Raw genomic sequence first — 20,793 nt, 5'->3', positions numbered from 1 at the left:
ATAAAGAAAGAATCACCCTCCTTTAGATATTAATACAAGTGTATAAAGTAGAAAAGGTACATTGTAAAGAATTATAAATGCATAGATAATGAAAAATGGAAGAAAAAAAGTATGTTACAATAATTTCTAAAAATATGTGTTATTCCCAAGACAAATAAAAAATATACCGTCCTTATGTATAAGGTACATATACTATAATAGAAATTACGTATTTTTCTATTTAGTACAAGTATATTTATAGCAATATTATTACATTATTATAATAACTACGGTTAAATGTTGGTAATAACTTTAGTTTTAATATTAGTTCTTTGGAGTTAAAATACTAACATCTATACATAGTTATTTTTGCAACTAACATCTTTCATCAGTTTGTTAAAATATACCTACATAAGTATAATAATATATTTTTAGCCATCTTTTACATTATGTAAAATTAAGTTATCTTTAAAATGTTTCTAAATACAAATTCTTATTAGCTTCAAGGAATTGACCCTAAAACTTACATTAGATTCTAAATAGAAAGATTTGTTCAGAATTGAGGAGAGGTTTTTTTTCCACCTACAGGAGTCAACACCAAATAAGTAGTATTCAAATATATTCATTAGATACCTATAACATTTTAATATTGACATTGTATAAATCAGTGAAGTTAAATCTCCCCACTGTTTAAAGAATTGAATACATATTCATAAGCTCCCACAATTGTTTTAACAACTTGGATATGAATTTGAATTCTTAGAACTCAATTAATTGGACACTGAGTATCTCATGTTAATTTTTCTATAAAAATATATTTGACGATGACCTCAAACTTCCTCTTTTGTAGCACAAGACCAAACTAGACGTCCTCAGATCATCAATATTAATCTTAGTCAGGCAGTTAGCACGATTGATGCATTAACTGTTAGGGTTAAAGAACTGCGCTTGTTTGGAATAGGTAGCGGCTATGTGATATGGAGGGGGGTTGATGGGCGTGTTCACCGGGTGTTGGGGATGCTGGAACCTTTGCTCCGAGCCATTGAGAGGATTAGCATTTGGTAAAGCTTCGTAGATATTGTAAGAATTATGATATGGCATCCTGTTACCAGTAGGCCCGTAGATTCCTTGCTTCGATGACACACTTGAAGTATCATATGCCGTGTCTGGGTTACTGTTGATATGATTCTGATGATGGTACATGGGGTTTCTTTGATTGGGGTTGAATGCAGGTTCGTTCCTGTCAAGATGGTTATTGCTGGCACTGATGTCACGGTGGTTGGTAAAATACACTGGCTCGGGATTCAAATTATTATAAGAGTAATTATCTAGCTGCATGTTGTTTGTAATCTCAGCATTGAGAGAACTCTGGTAGCTAGTGTAGCCCCCGTATACGTCTTCTCGGCGTCGGCCGTATATCTTTTCTTTAGCCTGAGCATAAGTCTCTGTAGAAGGTAAACCTAAGTGGTTGAATCCATTCATGGCACCTGGGTTGGCATTCTGTGGCGGACTTACTATGCCGTAAATTTTTTCAGAAGAGTTGCGATTGAGTATATCTCTGCTTCTCGGGTAAATATGATTCCCTGTGCTACTCGCTACACTACTGCGATTCCCAGACAAGTTGTCAGGAGATGGTATGTCCATCCTCTGCAGGGGACTATTTCTGAATTGCTCACTTCGTTTGATGGGTGGATACAAGTCGTGAGATGATTGTTTTATTATGCCTTCTACTCTGTCTTCTATAGTGTGGCTCTCCAGAGCTTGCAGTAAGGTATCTTCGTAGTTGCTATCCTTTGATTTTACATTGAGTTGATCTGCGTATCCACCATAAGCACTATCATTACTCTCTGAATATAGGGTTTGATCAAGATTTTGGTATGACTGACTCGGTTCCAACACAATCGGTTTGTCATAAGGGTTTTCACTAACTGGGCTCTCATATGGGGCCTTGGCTTCTTTTAACTGAGAATCTTCAGTAAATGTAGTATCATTCCAATCATTAGTCCCACTGCGGATTCCACTTATACTGTGATTGCTAGCAAACCTTTGCTGCAGGGTAGGTGTTATTTTTGCAGCTTTTATGTGTACGGCATTTTGCATTGATAATAAGGCTTCATCTGCAGAGTCTTTCTGTATATTACGAGCGTGTTTTGCAAGAGCCCTTAGTTCTTTTGGATAAGGAGTTGGAGCTCTCCGTAACTGTCCAGGTTTCTCAGCCGCACCTTTAGCTGCGGCTTTCATATCTACAAAACTAATATGTCTAGGAGTGGCGGGGGCATCGGACGAGTTAGATTTCCTATCTTGAGTTATAGGATCTGATGGAGAATCGGGAACTTGGGGAAAAAGAAAGCACGTAAGAACTTGCTGTCGAGTTCGCAGATCTATTTCAGATTGCATGGGCACAAGGGGTTTGCTTTGATTTTCTGAGAGCCATAGAGCCACCAAGTTTCCGCAGTTCAAAAGTGTATGCGGAAGGCTTTGAAGAGAGTTTCTAACCAAGTTCAGAACTTTCAAGGATGAAAGATGCCCCACCTCACTGGGGACGAATGTCAATCTGTTGGATCTCACTGATAAGACGGTCAGTGAAGAGCAACTACCTATTTCTGGAGGAATTGCTTTTATCATATTTTCATCCACATTTAAGATTTGAAGTTTCCTCAAGCGACCAATAGTTGAGGGTAATTCGCACAAGAAGTTACTGTACAACATTAACTCCTCTAAATTAGTCAAATCCCCAATGCTGTCAGGCAGTACAAACAACTTGTTGGAATCCAGTTTAAGAGAAACAAGATTGGTGAGATTACCGATAGTGTCTGGTAGTTGGTTTAGCTGGTTGGAAGATATGCAAAGTTCTACAAGGTCTCTGCAGAATGATATCTCTGCTGGCAGATCCGTTATCATGTTATTACTGGCCTCGAAATGAACTAATTTAGTGAGGTTCTCAAATATTGGCGGGATTGTATTGAGATTATTACAGTCTACCCATAATTCTTGAAGTTTTGTAAATTTTCCCACCACTTCGGGAAACTCGTTAAAATCATTTTGCCCAATGTCCAGTCTCAATAGCTCGGAGGACCTGGCCAATGACTTGGGGAGAATCATTAAATAATTATCTCTCAATTCGAGAATTTTCAAGTTTGTCAGCCGCCCAAAGTTTCCAGGTAAATATTCCAAATATACGTCATTTAGAAAAAGTTCTTGCAAAAATATCAAATTTGTTATGGCCTCTGGCACTTTCTCTAGAGGATTGACACTCATATCCAGCACAAACAGCTGTTTAAGGCACTTGATCGTTTCTGGTAAGGTGGAGATCGCATTTTTACTACAATCGAGCAGTTGAAGGTTGACCAAAGAAGAGATGGCAGAGGGGAGTTCTTGGATCTCATTGTCACTTATATTGAGAACTCGGAGTTCGTGACAAATGAACAGCTGCCTCGAGAGCTCCGTGATGTGGTTACTCTGGCAGTGCAACCGTTCCAATGTCCTCTCGTACACGAACACTTCATTGGGAACATCGGACAGAGAGCAATGCGAGTAATCTAGTTCTCGAATATCCTCCACTCCTTGCCGCACACAGCAGAGCAGGCTACAAGGCATCTTGTAAGGCACCTTTCTCTACCAATTGAAGTCTAATTCACTCGATTAGACCATCATTTATCAAGTCATCACTAAACTTCACTGCTGTCATAATAACCACTATAGAAACTACCGCAAATGCAAAAATATCCAAAATCGACATCACTATATAATTCTTTTAAAAGGGCTTCAGTTTTTTTAAAAGAAATACGCGACCAATATAACAAGCGTAAAATACTTTTCTCAAAACTATTGAATTTACTAACCAAGTGTCATGAATCATTAGTAGAAGTCATAGATAATCTGCAACACTTCACTTTTATTTAGGGTTGCCATTCGTGTCGAAATATTGAATAGAGTAGAAGGAGTAGAAGTAAGAACAGTATTTTTTTACTATGGCAGCACTAACAAATGTCTGTACTTCGAGTTCAGACGTTTCAATTTTAGTCGATCAACCTTTATAAAAGACAAGATTTCTCACTGAAAACTTGATCAACTTTGTTGTCACAATTGTCAATTTGCTTTCAAGTGTCGAGTTGATCAACTAAAATTCAAACGTGTGGGTCCGCTAGTTCAGACGTTTCATTTTAGTTCATCAACTCTCTGTTCAAAGACACTTGAAAGCTTATCGAAATTTGTGAACATTCTTTCAAAAAAGTAGATCAAGATTTAGTTGAACAAATATTGCCTCGTTTGCACTTCTCAGTTAAAGATGACCATCTTTCATTGAACAAGACTTCGTTGACACGTTTAAATGGAAAACGAATCGCTCGTTACTAGATGTCTCAATGTTATTTGTAATTTTGTTTTGCTGAGATAATTGTATCCGGTTTTTGAAATTTATCATGAATTCTAACAGGTTCTAATACGCGATAACATAACAGGTTAGATAAGATAACAGGTTCTTCCGAAATTCGTAAACGATTTTGCCACCGGCCGTCAGTATATTCTAACATTCTAATGCCATTTCTCTCAAATTAGCATTAGATGCACCTAATTCAATTCTTCTTGGAATCAATTTTCTAACACAAATATGTTTTGTGCTTTTTCAACAAATAATTTGCAAAATATCAGAAATTCTAGGGGCATCCACCACCAATTTAATTTGACGCCATCTCGATTAAAATTTCGATTCGTTTACACGTTTCAAACGTATGAACAAAATATTGTTCAATTTTTGTGGTTCAATAAAAGTTGATCAACTAAAACTGAAACCTCTTAAGCTGCGTATTAGTGCGTATACAAACGCGAGCCGAACTGAACCTCAACTTATGATAACTTACTTCCCCATAATTCGTGGCTCGGTTCGCGTTTAGGTTCGCAAATGTATACATACCACCATAAATAAACCAATCACATACCACTAGAGAAGCATAAGGTTTATCTAATATCTATGGTACGTACACAAATTGGCGCGAACGTCGTTTGTCGTTCATTTCATAGCTCTTGTCTTGTCGGTACTTGTAAATTGTGACGTTTGTTGTAAATTTGTTTCTTGTCTCTTTTGTCGCTTTTGTACTATTGGCAATTGCACAGTTTAAAACTATCGGATATTTAAAGCATCAGCATGTCTATAAAACTAACTGAAGGAGCCTTAGAGGTAAGAATGAATAACGTGTCGATAACAACACAACGTTTGACAACATGATATTTACAATAATAATATCAATTTGCAGACGATAATGACCGGAGGAGAAGTCCTAGAGCCCGTGATGCAGATTCTAAGCAGTAAAAAGATTCAGGGAAGTGGAGCCAACGAAAGATTCAGATTATTAGTCTCCGATGGAAAGCACACACATAGTTTTGCAATGTTAGCCACCCAACTAAACCAGAAGTTACATGATGGAGAACTCAGTGACTTCACTGTTGCCAAGATAGATCGTCACATCACGTCAGTCCTCAATAATACTGGCACCGGTGAAAAGTAAGTTGGACATTTTTTCTGCTATCTTAACATATTTTATAGATTGCTAATAAAGTTTCTGTAACATTAGTTTTCGAACCATTTGGAAAGCCGGAGACTCCAACACAAATTGGTAGCACGAAAATATATGTGACAACTGGTCACCATATTGATCATAATGAAATGTCCATACTCGGCTTAATAATAATTGGATGATTTGCATAGCGCCGTTTTTGTGAAAAATCACCTCAAGGGCGCTAAAAGCCCTTCTAAATACACCCAAATTATTAAAATAACCGTTCGTTTCAACTTAATTAATACAAGAAATCCTGCGACCTAATACCTCTTGTGTGCCTATGGCAAAAATCCCACAGACAGAAAGCATTGTTTTAGATTACCAATTGGGGATCAACGCATACAATGTTTTCATAGCCAACAGGTACTTTGGGTGCTTAACAAGTTAATATACATGTTTTTTGAAACAACACTTTGATTCAACAGTATAATAAGAAAAAACCATTTCAGTTGCCGGAAATGGAAACTAGTGTAATTTAACAAGCTACAGGGTTTTCCAATAAGAGGTGTTATTTTGAATAGTCCGCTATTTCCGTAGATGTTACTTTTGAAGCTCACATTTTTTGACATTTGACAAGTAGAAACTACGCCAATAATAAAATTGGAACCAACACCCTTCAACAACGCATTGAAATTATTAAAATTCACTTGAGTGAATCAAATGCAAATCATCTTGAGTGATGAGGCCCATTTCCACCTCGGTGGCTTCGTCAACAAGCAAAATTGTCGCATCTGGGGCTCGGAAAACCCAAGAGTTATTGTTTAAAAGCCTCTCTATCCTCAACGTGTGACTGTTTGGTGCGGTTTATGGTCCGGCGGAGTCATTGGACCTTACTTTTTCGAAAATGAGGCTGGAGCAACAGTTACGGTGAATGGATTGCGCTATCGAGAGATGATTAATGATTTTTATGGCCGGAATTGGATGGTATTGATCTGGACAACGTTTACTTTCAACAAGACGGCGTTACGTGCCACACAAGCAACGAAACCATTGATCTTTTACGATTGAATATCAAAATAACACCTCTTATTGGAAAACCCTGTATTTCCTTGAAATCAAAATTAATATTTTATGCCTTATGGAACTATTATAACCCATAATCTATATAAATAAAAATGTTAATGTTCGTTTGTTCAAAATCTTAAATCTCTGAAAGTTCTTCATTGATATTGCTGAAAATTTCAAAATTGGTTCTAATTAGTGCCATGAGGTTTAAAATTGGTTCTAATTAGTGCCATGAGGTTTAAAATACTGGTTTGAATGGTAGAGGAAGTCAGGAACGCCTGAGGAATACTTATGGTAATATTTGCGGCATCCGCTAGTTAGTAATAAAATAGGTTTTTACGCCATTTCTTTTATCTTTTTTTTAAAATTCAACATAAACTAAGAACCAGTTTCGTAAAATAGATTTTTAGTTTGAGTTTCTTAAAAGAAACATTGCTTTTGGTAATTACGCATATTATGTGTGATAGTTGTAACTAAAGTTTTACCCAAGAAATAGTTTATTAGGTTCATAGTTTGAGTTATTTAAATAATTTGTGCATATTTAGCTTGAAGCGGAACTTTCCGGTAAACGTCACGTCATAATAACTAGATCAAACGTGGGAAATTTTGAACTTTGATTGAAAAAAAATTAGGACTGCAAGTTTACTATCTCCCCCGACGAAACAGTTGTTTCTTGTAGTAATTAAAAGTAGAAACAATGTTTTATTTAAATAATTTGTGCATGTTCAGCACGGAAATTTTAGTGAAGTATTTTATGGTTAACTTGACGATTTCAGCATAATATTGTGATTTAAAAACGGAACAACATCCCAATTTGCCGTTAGCGGTACTTACTAGGACTAACTTCCTTGCAAATAGAGTAGCGGATGCATGGTTAATTATGCCAATTTAAAGTTAATTTGGATTCTTATTTGGAGAGAGATAGAAGAAAGGATTAACTTAGTTTAAATTTAAAACAACTCCATTACTGTCAAAGTTATTGTGAAATCAGATATGAGCGCATTAGCAGAATGCTGCCTGCTCAATGAATAATAATAATAATATTGTTTTTAAAATAAAATTTATCAACTGGTGCATTAATTTAATAATTGATGACAGTATAAGGCTTATGACGACAGCCAGTAGTGCGCTCTCAGTACAAGTCGGCCATTACTAAATATAAACTAACGGTTTGTGTGATTGGCATATTTGTCAATATGGTGGTAAAGTTTTATTTCGGCATTGTGTTATTTATTTTATTAACCCTTGAGACGTTGTTGATTTGCACGGATCGAACCTTCTACAAGCTTCCATTTTTTCAAAGACAATAACAAGCACTATTTCGTTCTCTTTCTGACATAAAAGAAATAATTAATTTTTAGATGAGAGGAAGCGAGATATATGCATTTTAATAATGTGCGGTCGTTCTGGGACAAATATGGTCTTAGGAGAGTATAATGCGCGCACGGCATTTGGGACTGTTTGGGTCTTAGAAGGTCCCAAGGGTTAATACATGATTTAGAGGGTACATATGGTTTTTATAATATTTCACCCTCCATGCTAGGGATGACCCTGTAACGTTATGTATTTGTTAATATGTTGTAACACGACTAGAATTTATAATTTTTAATTTTATTGGAAATTTTTGTTTTCTGCATAAGTGCTCAATTATTCTTATTTTAAATTTCAGACGAGTAATGATAATCCTCGCCCTCACCGTGATAATGCCCGGCAACCAGCTCGGCATGAAGATTGGCAACCCCGTCACTTGGCAGGAGGGCGCCGCCCGCCCCCAGGCCAACGGGGGCGCCCCTGGTCCTGTAGCCCCCGCCCCCGTGCAGTCCCGGCCCATTGTTGCCCCGCAAGCCTCGTCCCACGGAGGCGGGACACTTTCCTCGCATATGACGCACCCTATTGCTGGACTAAGTCCTTATCAGAATAAGTGAGTTTCATTTTATAAAGGTTCAACTTACCGCGTGTCGCCCGCTCGTTTGACTGACATAAGTGCCCCCCGGCAGTAGGTTAATTTGTTTTTGATATTGAGTATATGACAAGCATACGTAATTTTTTTAACCCTTTGTAATACACACATTTTTTAAATTACTTGGTGTGTCACCATAATGGCGCAAATGGGGTTCTAAAAGTTCTTCAGTCTGCAATTAAATGGATTAGCTGTCCCAATGAACAATGTCAGATGTGCAAATATTGATATCTGCATAAAATAATATTAGTTAACAACATCCAGACAAACATAATTTGTTAGCTCCTGTTTTATGATATTGTCAATGAAAGCATTATATCGACATTCCAATGAACAATGGCAGATGTGGATGTTGGTAATACATCATAAAAGCCGTTTAAGGTTGCTATAACATTTACCTGTTGGGCCTGTTTGTAGTTCCCACGGCACAAAGCATAAAACGTACATTTATCACAAGAATGCTGCAGCTCTTACGCATTAAATAAACGCACTAAAAAGTGTGTAAGAAAGAGCTGATGAAAATGAAACAAACTATGTACGTATGTCTGCTTCCCACAAAGGAAAAAAGTAATCATTATCATACATCTCCGTCACATGTATTAAAGAAATGAAACCTGTTGCCTTGGGCATTATAAAAGCTCCCAATGAAATATCAAAACAATGTTACATTTTTTGCACTCAAAAAAATTTCGAAATGTAGATACAAAAATTTAATGTTGTAGAAACAAAACTCTGAGTTCTTGTGCAAAGTGACTGACTTGCACATTACACACTGTTAGGACTTGGGTTTGTAATTTTCGGGATATCGGCAATACTTGACCCTGCGAATTTGCAGGATTTTTATGTGCCAGATTTGCGAACATGGACCTGGAAGAGAACCATGTTGTAGGAGGGAGGAAACACAGAGGCCGGCAAATCGTTCCACAGCCGAGCTGATGAACTGAAGAACGAGTTGTAAAAATGACACATTCTCATGTGACAAATGTCAACCGTGTACAAATGATGAGTGCGCATTTTTCGTGTTTCCTGACTATGCACTGGTGCAGAAAGAGTCAATAATGCTATTTTCTCGGAGCATCTTCCATTGTAATACCAGTAGAACAAGGACAGCAGTTTTACCTAACGCCTGGGCTTTAAAGATTGCAATCTGTTTGTTAAGATCAATACCTGAACTAGTATGAAAGATAATTGATACCAAATAAATAAAAAAAGGCATTATTTCAATTTAATATTCCCACAATATTTCTAGATTTTATCCCGCAGTCCTGCGATTTGACGAAAGGTGCGGTATTTGCAAACCCTAGTTGGGACCACGATATAATAGCAGAGTTTTATTATCGACACATTTTCCACACTTCCTTAGGTCGCCTAAAATATTATTTAATGTGAAATTTAATTGTCCAGGTGGGTGATCAAGGCCCGTGTGATGAACAAGGGCAGCGTGCGCACCTGGAGCAACTCCCGCGGCGAGGGGAAGCTGTTCAGCATGGACCTGTGCGATGAGAGTGGAGAGATACGCGCCACGGCCTTCAAAGAACAGTGCGACAAGTACTACGACATGGTTGAGGTTTGACTTTGTTACTTTTAATATTATTAAAGATAAACATTAATAATTAACTCATTTTAAAGTTCTTCATCAAATGACCAAACATTGAAAAGAATCAAATATCTTTGTCTTATCATGAATAGTGACAAATATGAATTACCTAAACCCTTGCTAGAATTAAACCTAAACTTGATAAAGGAAAACAACAACAACTTCATAGGTTTGGAACCACAGTAAGTGGAAAATGTTGCTTGTGTCGTGATTGAGGACTTAGCCGGCGGAGAAATTGAAATCACGACGCCCGGGTGGGATCCAAACGTGATGCCAACTCAGCCATTGATCGATCAATATATTCAAAGATTGCAGGGAGATTTGAGGAGCCAACTGGGAGGCCCTGCAAAGGTTAACCCTGAGCCCAGATTAGAGCCAGAAGAAGAAGAGACAATAATGTATTTATTATAAAAAGGTGCCCATTGCCGATTTGTGACCACATCGAATGTTTTTGGAATTCTGTTTCAAATAGAAGATAGAAGCTTAATCAAGCTAGCGACTGAACATATTAGCTAATCATTACTCACCTCATCTACTGACAGCTATCCAAATTTGTTTAACTGTCGCTCGAGTGGAATATTTTGACTTCTTTGATATTAAGTTGAGCTGTAAATTCAATAGTATGTATTCTTTTCGCTATTTCAAACAAAAATTAAAAGAAAAGTTATTACGATAAAATTGAATAATGTATTTGTTTATGCCTCCCAGGTGGACAAGGTGTACTACATCAGCCGCTGCACTCTGAAGACGGCCAACAAGCAGTACTCATCTCTGAAGAATGACTACGAGATGACCTTCAATAATGATACGGTGATGGAGGAGTGCACCGACAACACCACTTCTGTGCCCGGGGTGCAGTACAACTTTATCCCCGTCAGCGAGCTTGCCAACAAGGATACTGACTGCACCGTCGGTAAATATATGAGATTGTTTTACAATTTTATGGTGTTTTTTTATTTAATTTTTTTAAAGAAAGACAAACATTACGATTAGACTCGCGTTACATTCAACCTGACAATATTTGAAAATCTCCCACTACCACCACAGTAAGCGGTATTATTTGGGTTTTTATTTTACATTACCTCCATATAAGAGGCTCCGAGGAAAAAAAATTCTCTCAGGGCCTATGTCATGATGGAGGATTTAACCAGCTGAGGAATTGAACTCAAGACGCTTGGGTGGGACCCAAATGCGATGCCAATTCAGCCACTGACCGGTCTTTTAATCATATTGTAAGTGTTATGTCATTGCATTTTATATAATGGCCCTTTACATTAAAGTTTTACTGTTGTATTGGGATGGTGGAATAGACTGTAATCAACACAATCTATATCTCAGTAAAAGACGGGATGACCATGCATACTCTTTACATATCTACAGTAGTTGTCTCGCCTTCATGCCGTCTCTCTTGTACAAGACTTCAATCGCACATTTGTTACATTAAATGAATTAATTGTAACCTTATTTATTTGCAGATGTGATTGGTGTCTGCAGGGATGCTTCTGATATCACTGAGCTTGTGGCTCGCACCACCGGCAAACAGTTGAAGAAAAGAGATATCACCCTGGTCGATCAGTCTGGAAGTGCTGTAAGTTTATTTTTATGTCAGTTACACTTTTAATTGCTCGTGATATGTTTGTATTTATCCTTAAACTGAAAGAAAAGACACACTTTTTTTACATTGATTCATACGGGAAAAATTGTTCAGTTAAGAGGTGTTATACATTGCGAGTAAGATTTTTGGACGAATTATGCTGGTTAAGCGAGGTTCCACTGTATTCTAATAATGTTAAAATTTCAGGTGACCCTAACCCTTTGGGGCACAGAAGCCGAAGCGTTTGACGGGTCCCAGCGGCCAGTGGTAGCAGTGCGCAGCGCCTCTGTGTCAGAGTTTGGTGGAGGCAAGACCCTGTCGGTACGTGGCAGCACCGTGCTGCGAGTCAATCCCGACCTACCCGAGGCGCACCGCCTGCGCGGCTGGTTCGACAATGGTGGTAGTACGCAGGATATCACTAATATGTCTGCTAGGTAAGGATTGTTTTGTTGATTATACCTTTATAAATTACAAATTTACAGGTAGGCCCTTTTTATATGTATGTTACGAATAGCATTGTAAGTACTAGTATCACAAAAGAAAAAAATTTAATAATTTTTTCGTTGAATGCTTCTTGTTCTACTGCCACTTAACAGAAGGTTCATGTTATCTCCTTCATTTCTTTAAAAAGACTCCATGCAATATCTCCAAAGATTACATTATATTTTTTTTTATTAGTAAAAAAAAGATACATGATTTACATTACACAATATTGAATATAGTACAGTTATTAATTACATAATATATGTATTTGATGTACCCCCATAAATAAGCAGGGCTTGTGTGTATGGGGGTGTTGTTATATTGGTTTATATTTGTTATGATTCAGTTCAACTGTTCGGAATACTTTTTAAGGTGGCTTTTGAATTCGTTTATATTTGTATTCATGTTTCTAATTTTTTCTGGTAGTGAGTTAAAAAATTTAACTCCGAGATATTCATGGTTGAACGGTCCTATTGTTTTTTTACATTTAGGAGTAGGAAGTATGGACGTTTGTCTAAGATTTCTGTTATTTTTAAAGGGTGCAATTTTATTTTGAATAAAGACATACCGTCGATAAGTAACCTCACACTTTTTCTCGTAAATGACACATGCAATAGAAAAATAGATTATTCCCAATGGCAAATGTGGGTAGTTGTGTTAGGTGGTTTTTAAAAACCAATTATTTTTTATAACACCTAAAAATATGGGATGAAAGGTGAAATATAGGTGGATTCATTGGCTTTAAACCATAGTAAGCAGTTTATGCGTTTCTGTATTAATATTCGGAGGTATGATTTTTGGAATTAGCATGGCCGAATTTAAAACAGGAAATCTGTAATGCTCAGGGTGTTTTTATTTATTTTTCATTTTTAATATGATGGCATATCGCTCGAGTGGTTATAATATAATAAAACATTTAGAAGTGGGAGGAAAATTCAACAATAATAAATACTAATGGAACTATGTACATTCTTCTATCCAGAACTGGAAAAGTGGGTGGAATAGACTCCAAGGAGTGTGGATTTAATATAAAATCATTAGTAAATTATGGTGAAATGGACAAGAAAAGTTTAGAAATAATCCAACAAGTTTTTTCCATCCAGAACCGGCGGTGTGGGAGGCATGGGCTCCAACGAATGGGTGACCTTCGCCGACGTGGAGGAGAAGCAGCTGGGAGCCGGCGAGAAGGGTGACTACTTCAATCTGCTGGGCGTGCTTAGCTACGTCAACTCGGAGAACGCGCTGTACAAGGCATGCCCACAGGAGACTTGTAATAAGAAGTTGGTGGACCAGGAGAACGGGCTCTACCGCTGCGAGAAGTGCAACAGGGAATATCCTGATTATAAATACAGGGTCATCATGTCGGTTAGTACCTTTTAATCGACCTCGACCATGTTTAAACTGGGAAAGCTCTGTCACCCGTATTCAACACGCTGTTGCCAGATGAACACTAAGCAATGAAAGTTCATTGAAGCAAACACCAATTGGCAGGTGCTAAATGGCAGAATTGGCGGTGAACCTATTAAACTTGCCATTGGCGATTGCTCCATTTGGTAGCGCTCCAATGGAGCATGCAAATTGCATAGGATTTGCACATTCACGGACAGATTTTGTTTGGACCCCCCCCTCCCCCCAAATCAAAGATTAACGCGGTCGTCAGTGGGGGGCATTAAACTACATAATATAATATTATCCTGATAGATTTTTGGGGTATTAAGCTGTGTCACTTCTTCCTCATTAATCCAATGTTTTGGACAGCCTTACAGTGTCCATCATCGGGGCAGATATACAGGGTGTCCGGAAACTCGTAGTACAAGCGGGAAACTGGTGAATCTACATCACATTTGGAGTCGATTTTGTAGTATATATTTTTTTTATTTGAGCTTTCGTTATCGAGTAAATCGAGTTTGAAGTTGATTTTTTTTATTTTTTTTTATTTTTTTTTTAATCAAATTGTTATAAATTATTACTGAAGATCAAAGTACCCAACTAATTAAAACTATTTGAAAGTAAAACAAATGAAGAAACTCGGATTTGAAGCATTATTTTGAAATCACCCTTCATTTAACCCGGTGTAATCATAAAATATTTCTGCTCTGCAGGGTTAAAACATCTGTTATTCAACCCTAAACACCAGAAAAAACTTTAACCCTAAAATAGCCGAAAAATATTTTTTTTTGGTTTTTTTTTTTTTTTTTTGAAAATGCGCAAATCAAAAAACTTTATGTTTTTTTGGGTTCCCCATGTGGTGTAGATTCTCCAGTTTCCCGCTTGTACTACGAGTTTCCGGACACCGTGTATAGATTGTGGTGAAGTTTGTTTTTATGTGTGTAAAAGTGTACCTCATTGCGCACGTTAATCCTCTTAACCAAAACTAAGTGCCGAAAACCACAATTTCTTACTACTGTGGAGAAAATACCATGATGGTTAGTTAATATGTAAATACATACATATTATTTAAATTTTAATTTCCAGGGCTATGCCTCAGATTACACCGGTGAGCAGTGGGTGACTATCTTCAACGAGACCGCTGAGGCCATCATGGGCCACAAAGTGGCAGACATCGGTCGGGCCATGGAGACCGACAAGAAAGCCTACACCGCAATGTTCGAGGAGCTTACCTTCAAGACGTTTGTGTTCAGAATACGCACAAAGATAGAGAATTACAGCGTAAGTTGTCTTATATAAAATTAGGTTTTTTGAATGTATTAAAAAAATGTTTTTCCGCAAGTCTGAAAGTATCTGGATATCCGGGCCATAATAATAAGGGCCACTTTTATCTCTGATTACTTTTGCAGTGTTTTTTTTTCTTTGTTTCTACCTACACACCAAATGCATAACTTTCATTGGTTCTTCGCTTTGACGGTCCGTGCATTTTGGTCGTAGTTTGGCAACAGTCAGCATATTTTCACGCCATATCTCCCCTCTGTTTCTATTATCTATGGTCAGGAAACACAAGAATGCTCAACACCCAAAAGTCAAAAGTCAAAAATAACATAATTGTAATATATTATTTCTACGAACTGTGAAAATTTGGTATTCTATATTAATAAAATTTGAATTGTTCTCAGGATGAATCCAGACTCAAGTCGACTGTAATGACAGCCCAGGCTGTAGACTACAAAGATGCCAATGCCAAACTTATCAAACAAATCAAAGCCGCCACTGGGATTGAGTTGAATTAGTTTATACATTATAAGTATTGTGAATTTACTACAACGTATTGTTTGTCCTTTAAATTCTATCCCACGAGACTAGGCCAAACATGCCGCATTTTGGATGGTTAATCCTTAGGGGTCGATTTGCAGTGTTGAAGAATCATGCCCACACCCAGAATAAAGCATTCATTTTGCCTTCATGTTACCCTACTAGAAAGATAAATATGGTTTTGTTTACGTGTTGACTTTAACGGTTCCATGATAAATCAACACATTGAAAATTCAACACACTTTTAAAAAGTGATATAAAGTCATTAGAAACTGATGAATTATTTATTTTTTTAAAACCTAACCTAACCTACATAACCCAGTTAATAAAGTTTTTGTTTCATCACTTTCCTTGGTTTTATATAACTTTTTAAATATGTGATGAATTATCATTTTGATGATTTATCCGGTCACCGACTTAAACAATAGTTATTTATTAAAGTTTCTTGTCAACCTATACCACTACGGGTTAAGTTGTCTATCCCCTGTATTAGTAATATTATCGGGGCTTAGAATCACATGGGCCTAACTACAAAAACTGAAGTTTTGAGTTAAGCTTTGTTTTGTTAATGCCATAATCTTATTTATTAGTGACACGAAGCTCTATCTCGTACATACAGACATTTAAGAGATAGTTGGGCATATGAGCATTCCTATCTTTATTTGCTATTATCTCAAAATTGTTTTTGTAGATAGGTCCCTGTGATCCCAAACCCACGATTAACCATTTGCTAGGTTAGATAAAATAATGTATATAAAAAAATAAGGCATAAATATTTACAGCAAAATTATGGCAGTTTAACTGTGCTTTAAATATTGATTAAGCACGAACTTAAGATTCTGCTTACAAATCTATACTTATGGAATGTGAAAATCTCATAAAGAAGTCAAACATGCTTCTATAAATATAACATCAATGCGATCCATCTTTTCACAAATTACAAGTCAACTGAATCATTAAACAATATTCAATTCACAACAATATGGATCAAACCTATATTTTTGTTATACTGAAATCTGAAATGTTTTTTATTCTCTAAAAAAATCTTGACAGGATGAGAAAAGATCAACAAAGCAGAATGAAATTAGAATAAATTACTATTTCATAGATTTTTCTTTAGCCCATTTATCTATTCTAGTGGCCTTGTTTCCTGGGACACGGTTTATTTTTATTTTACTTCCTGAAAGTTTCGAAAATTATAACATTTTCTTAGGTTTAGAAAACCCTGCTTTGACAGGAAGAAATTTTTAAGTGTTTACCTTTTATGAAGTCCGTTGTACGGACCTAAATTTATAATATGTTAGCTTTACAATGATTAAATTAAGTTTGATACTAATGTTCATTTTAAGTTCAATCATACGAAAAAAATAAAAGTATTAAAAACAAATTTTGGCTATTTATTACAATAATATGATTAAGTACAAGTACCTACCTACCGAGATTTATTTATTTGCAGGAAAATTTTTTATATTATATCTTTTAAAAATGCAGTGGCGGTTCTTCATAGTGGGGACGATGAGATCCCCCCAAGATATTCCAAAAACCTACTTAAAGAGAAAAAATAATGAAATCTTTAATCATAAAAATAATTAACACTGTATAATTATTTCGAACTTTTTCAAGCTTGAAATTAAAATAGTTCTTACGGAAGAAATGAGGTGCGCTCCGCGCCTTCCTTTTAGTTTACTAAACCATAGACAATAATACACAATGCACTACTTGAGCTCAAGGGGCTGTGCGTTGGCCATCTGCAGAGTGTACAGCGCAGACAGGGGACGTCACTGAGCTTTTTGCTTGAAATTCGTATTTAATGCATTTGGATTGGTTCCCTATGAACTGTTTTTCCTAATAAAGTACAGGATTGTGGGCGTGTTTAGTAATCCAAATATAAGCACTATTTGGGCCTATATTTCCATACAAAACTGTGTTTCACCATGATTGTGAAATTCAAATGGGGCGGCGATTTACAATTTCACACAAGTGTGAGAGTAAGACCACATGCCAAATGGTCTAGAATCAAAAGGTACTAAATCAGTACCACATATGTTTCCATTTAAATTTATACGAAAGGCACTCCTAGTTTTCTTCTTTATTGTACAGGGTTTTCCAATAAGAGGTGTTATTTTGATATTCAATCAAAAAAGATGAATGGTTTCGTTGCTTGTGTGGCACGTAGCGCCGTCTCGTTGAAAGTAAACGTTGTCCAGATCAATACCATCCAATTCCGGCCATAAAAAATCATTAATCATCTCTCGATAGCGCAATCCATTCACCGTAACTGTTGCTCCAGCCTCATTTTCTAAAAAGTAAGGTCCAATGACTCCGCCGGACCATAAACCGCACCAAACAGTCACACGTTGAGGATAGAGAGGCTTTTCAACAATAACTCTTGGGTTTTTCGAGCCCCAGATGCGACAATTTCGCTTGTTGACGAAGCCACCGAGGTGGAAAAGGGCCTCATCACTCAAGATGATTTGCATTTGATTCACTCAAGTGAATTTTAATAATTTTAATGCATTGTTGAAGCGTGTATCGTTCCATTTTTATTAATGGCGTAGTTTCTACTTGTCAAATGTCAAAAAATGACAGCTTCAAAAGTAACATCTACTGAAATAGCGGGCCATTCAAAATAACAACTCTTATTGGAAAACCCTGTATGAATGATACAAAAAAAACATTTAAATTGAATTGCAGTTTAAATTTAAATGAAATTTATAAACATCCAACTGGTATCTTTGGGCATTTGCAGGATAAGAGGGGACTGTGGACGGATGACCCAAATTATTTAAAAAAAACTTTTTTGAAACATTCATACTATAAAATGATTTGCCCGTACATACATGATTATAATGAACAGCCCAGTAGATCACGATTTTTTAAATGCGAATAGGTACCGCACAAGAGTCCCAACCCGAAAGCACTGAAACGACTGCGGCCAACAAATTAATAGATGACAAAAACAAGGTAACGGTTTTAATCTCTGCTCTCGATGATACCGCAAACCGTGATATGCTACGTGTTTACCGCATTGGAAAACCAAGTGTTGAAAAACCAAGGTCCCTTAAAATAGAATTCAATAACTCCACAACATCCAGAACATTACTAAGTAAACGTCATCTTTTAAAAAACAACACAAGGATATACCCCGATGCTACAATTTTTCAACAAAAACATCTAAAAAATCTAAGAGAAGAACTGGAAAAACGAAAGACAAATGGCGAAAATGATATTACTATAAAATATGTAAACGGAAACCCTAAAATAGTGCAAACACCGCCAAAAAACGATGCAAACTCAAGATATACTACCAGAACGCGCGGGGACTACGCACCAAATTAAATGAACTACGTTCTACAATATCGCTACACCATTACGACGTATATGTGCTGACAGAAACTTGGCTCGACTCGGAAATAAAATCAACAGAACTCGGACTCAACAACTACAAAATTTTTCGCTGCGATAGAAACTCTAAATCCAGTTCCAAAACAAGGGGAGGCGGAGTACTAATTGCAATAAAGAAGAAATTGATGTCAAGAAAACTCAAAACAAAAAATAATACACTCGAACAACTATTTGTACAAATTGATACCACTGTAGAAAAGATAATAATTGCAACTTTATACACACCGCCACTATCTGATGCCGGAAACTATCGAAGCCACAGCGAAGACGTTGAAAATCTACTCTACAAATATCCTAACTCTAAAATTATTATTCTCGGGGATTACAACCTCCCTAACCTAAAATGGAAAACAAGTGATAGTGGTTTCATTGTTAATGAAAGTCAAAATGATCGTGCACGTGAGATTTTAGATATGACAAATTTTTTAAATCTTTTACAACATAACTTTATATACAACATAAATGATCGCTTACTAGATCTAGTAATATCAAATTATCCTAAATTGTTCATTGAGAAATGTAATGATCCTCTGTTACCTGTTGATAACCATCACCCCCCTCTTTATATTAAGTTAAATATATGTGGCGTCGAGCCGAAACCCGTTGAAAAAACTCTCAACTACAAAAAAGCAGATTTTGAATCTATAAATTCTCATCTTTCGCATGTTGACTGGTCTTTTTTGTCTGATGTTAATACTGACGATTCCTTAGAAAATCTATATTCAATATTCTCCACCACTATCAAATCATATGTACCACTATTTACTCCTAAAAAACATACATATCCAACATACTTCTCATCAGAACTAATAGCCTCACTACAACAAAAAAAAATACTTCATAAAAAATTCAAAAAAACTCTGAAGAAAATCGACTATACAAATTTCAGTGAAAGTAGGAAAAAATGCAAAGATCTCTCTAAAATCTGTTATAAAACATATATAAATTCTATCGAGAACACAGCCTTAAACTCGAACAATCTCTGGAAATTTATTAAAAAAATAAACAACGACAGCACAGACTATCCTCCAGAAATGCACATGGACGACAAATACGCCAACAATACGCAAGACATTGTAAATCTTTTTTCTGACTTCTTTAAAAATGTTTATGATGATGAAACACTAGAAGAAAATATTCCTTCATACACATTAAAAAAAACCACACATTTAACAGACTGCTACATCACCGAAGAATCTTGCAAAAAAAAATTAAATTCCTTAGACATAAACAAGTCTGCAGGCCCGGACACCATCCCGCCAATTTTCCTAAAACAGTGCTCCTCCGTATTGTCTAAACCACTAACCATTTTATTTAACCACCTACTATCCTCTGGATATTTTCCCGTCTACTGGAAATCCAGCTATATTATTCCAATATTTAAAAATGGTGACGAGACTGACATTTCAAACTATCGACCAATATGCATACAATCTGTATTACCCAAAATCTTTGAATCTTTAGTTTTGGAAGAAATATATCCTACACTAACAAAATTAATAAATGACAAACAACATGGCTTCGTTAGAGGTAGATCAACTACAACAAATTTACTACTGTTTCAAAACTATATATTGGAGTCTTTTTCTAAAAATAAACAAGTTGACTGTATATATACTGATTTTTCGAAAGCCTTTGATAAAGTGTCTCACAAAGTACTGATCCAAAAACTTCATGCTATAGGAATCAGAGCAAATATGTTAAGCTGGTTAAGTAGCTACATATCTGGTAGAACTTTACTTGTTAAAATAAAATCTTTTTTATCTAAACCATTTTTGGCCACTAGTGGCGTACCGCAAGGTAGTCATCTTGGCCCAATTTTATTTATTGTTTTTATAAATGACATAGTCAACTGCTTTGAAAATGTCAATGTACTGCTATTCGCTGACGATATTAAATTATATAAAGAAATAACCTCATTAAACGACTGTCAAGTTCTTCAATCTAATATAGACATGCTAAATAAGTGGTGTTCACAAAACAATTTATATTTAAATGTAGAAAAATG

General features: G+C 36.2%; 2 protein-coding genes across 2 annotated transcripts; one reads left to right on the top strand and one right to left on the bottom strand.

The window, feature by feature from the left end:
- Nucleotides 1-321: 321 nt before the first annotated feature.
- On the bottom strand, nt 322-3,812 carry Lap1 (leucine rich repeat containing protein 7 lap1). The gene has a single exon (XM_089636073.1). It carries the CDS (start codon nt 3,574-3,576, stop codon nt 901-903), a length of 2,676 nt encoding a protein of 891 aa, XP_089492199.1. The 5' UTR covers nt 3,577-3,812; the 3' UTR covers nt 322-900.
- Nucleotides 3,813-4,977: 1,165 nt separating this feature from the next.
- Nucleotides 4,978-17,166, top strand: RPA1 (replication protein A 70). The gene is made up of 10 exons (XM_089636072.1): nt 4,978-5,155; nt 5,232-5,479; nt 8,209-8,460; nt 9,904-10,066; nt 10,805-11,009; nt 11,572-11,684; nt 11,898-12,124; nt 13,277-13,538; nt 14,649-14,843; nt 15,245-17,166. Exons 1-10 carry the CDS (start codon nt 5,123-5,125, stop codon nt 15,356-15,358), a joined length of 1,812 nt encoding a protein of 603 aa, XP_089492198.1. The 5' UTR covers nt 4,978-5,122; the 3' UTR covers nt 15,359-17,166.
- Nucleotides 17,167-20,793: the final 3,627 nt, after the last annotated feature.

The sequence above is a fragment of the Hesperophylax consimilis genome, chromosome 10, assembly GCF_061612785.1.
Source record: "Hesperophylax consimilis isolate HC1 chromosome 10, BYU_Hcon_1.0, whole genome shotgun sequence".
In the NCBI taxonomy this organism is placed as follows: Eukaryota; Metazoa; Arthropoda; class Insecta; order Trichoptera; family Limnephilidae; genus Hesperophylax; species Hesperophylax consimilis.
This window is presented reverse-complemented; position numbering and strand designations above follow the sequence as displayed.

Coding starts and splice junctions, on each gene's coding strand:
- Lap1 (XM_089636073.1), bottom strand. CDS start 3,576: ATGCCTTGTAGCCTGCTCTGCTGTGTGCGGCAAGGAGTGGAGGATATT.
- RPA1 (XM_089636072.1), top strand. CDS start 5,123: ATGTCTATAAAACTAACTGAAGGAGCCTTAGAG. Junction 11,010..11,571: donor GGATACTGACTGCACCGTCG/GTAAATATATGA, acceptor ATTTATTTGCAG/ATGTGATTGGTGTCTGCAGG. Junction 12,125..13,276: donor ATCACTAATATGTCTGCTAG/GTAAGGATTGTT, acceptor TTTTCCATCCAG/AACCGGCGGTGTGGGAGGCA.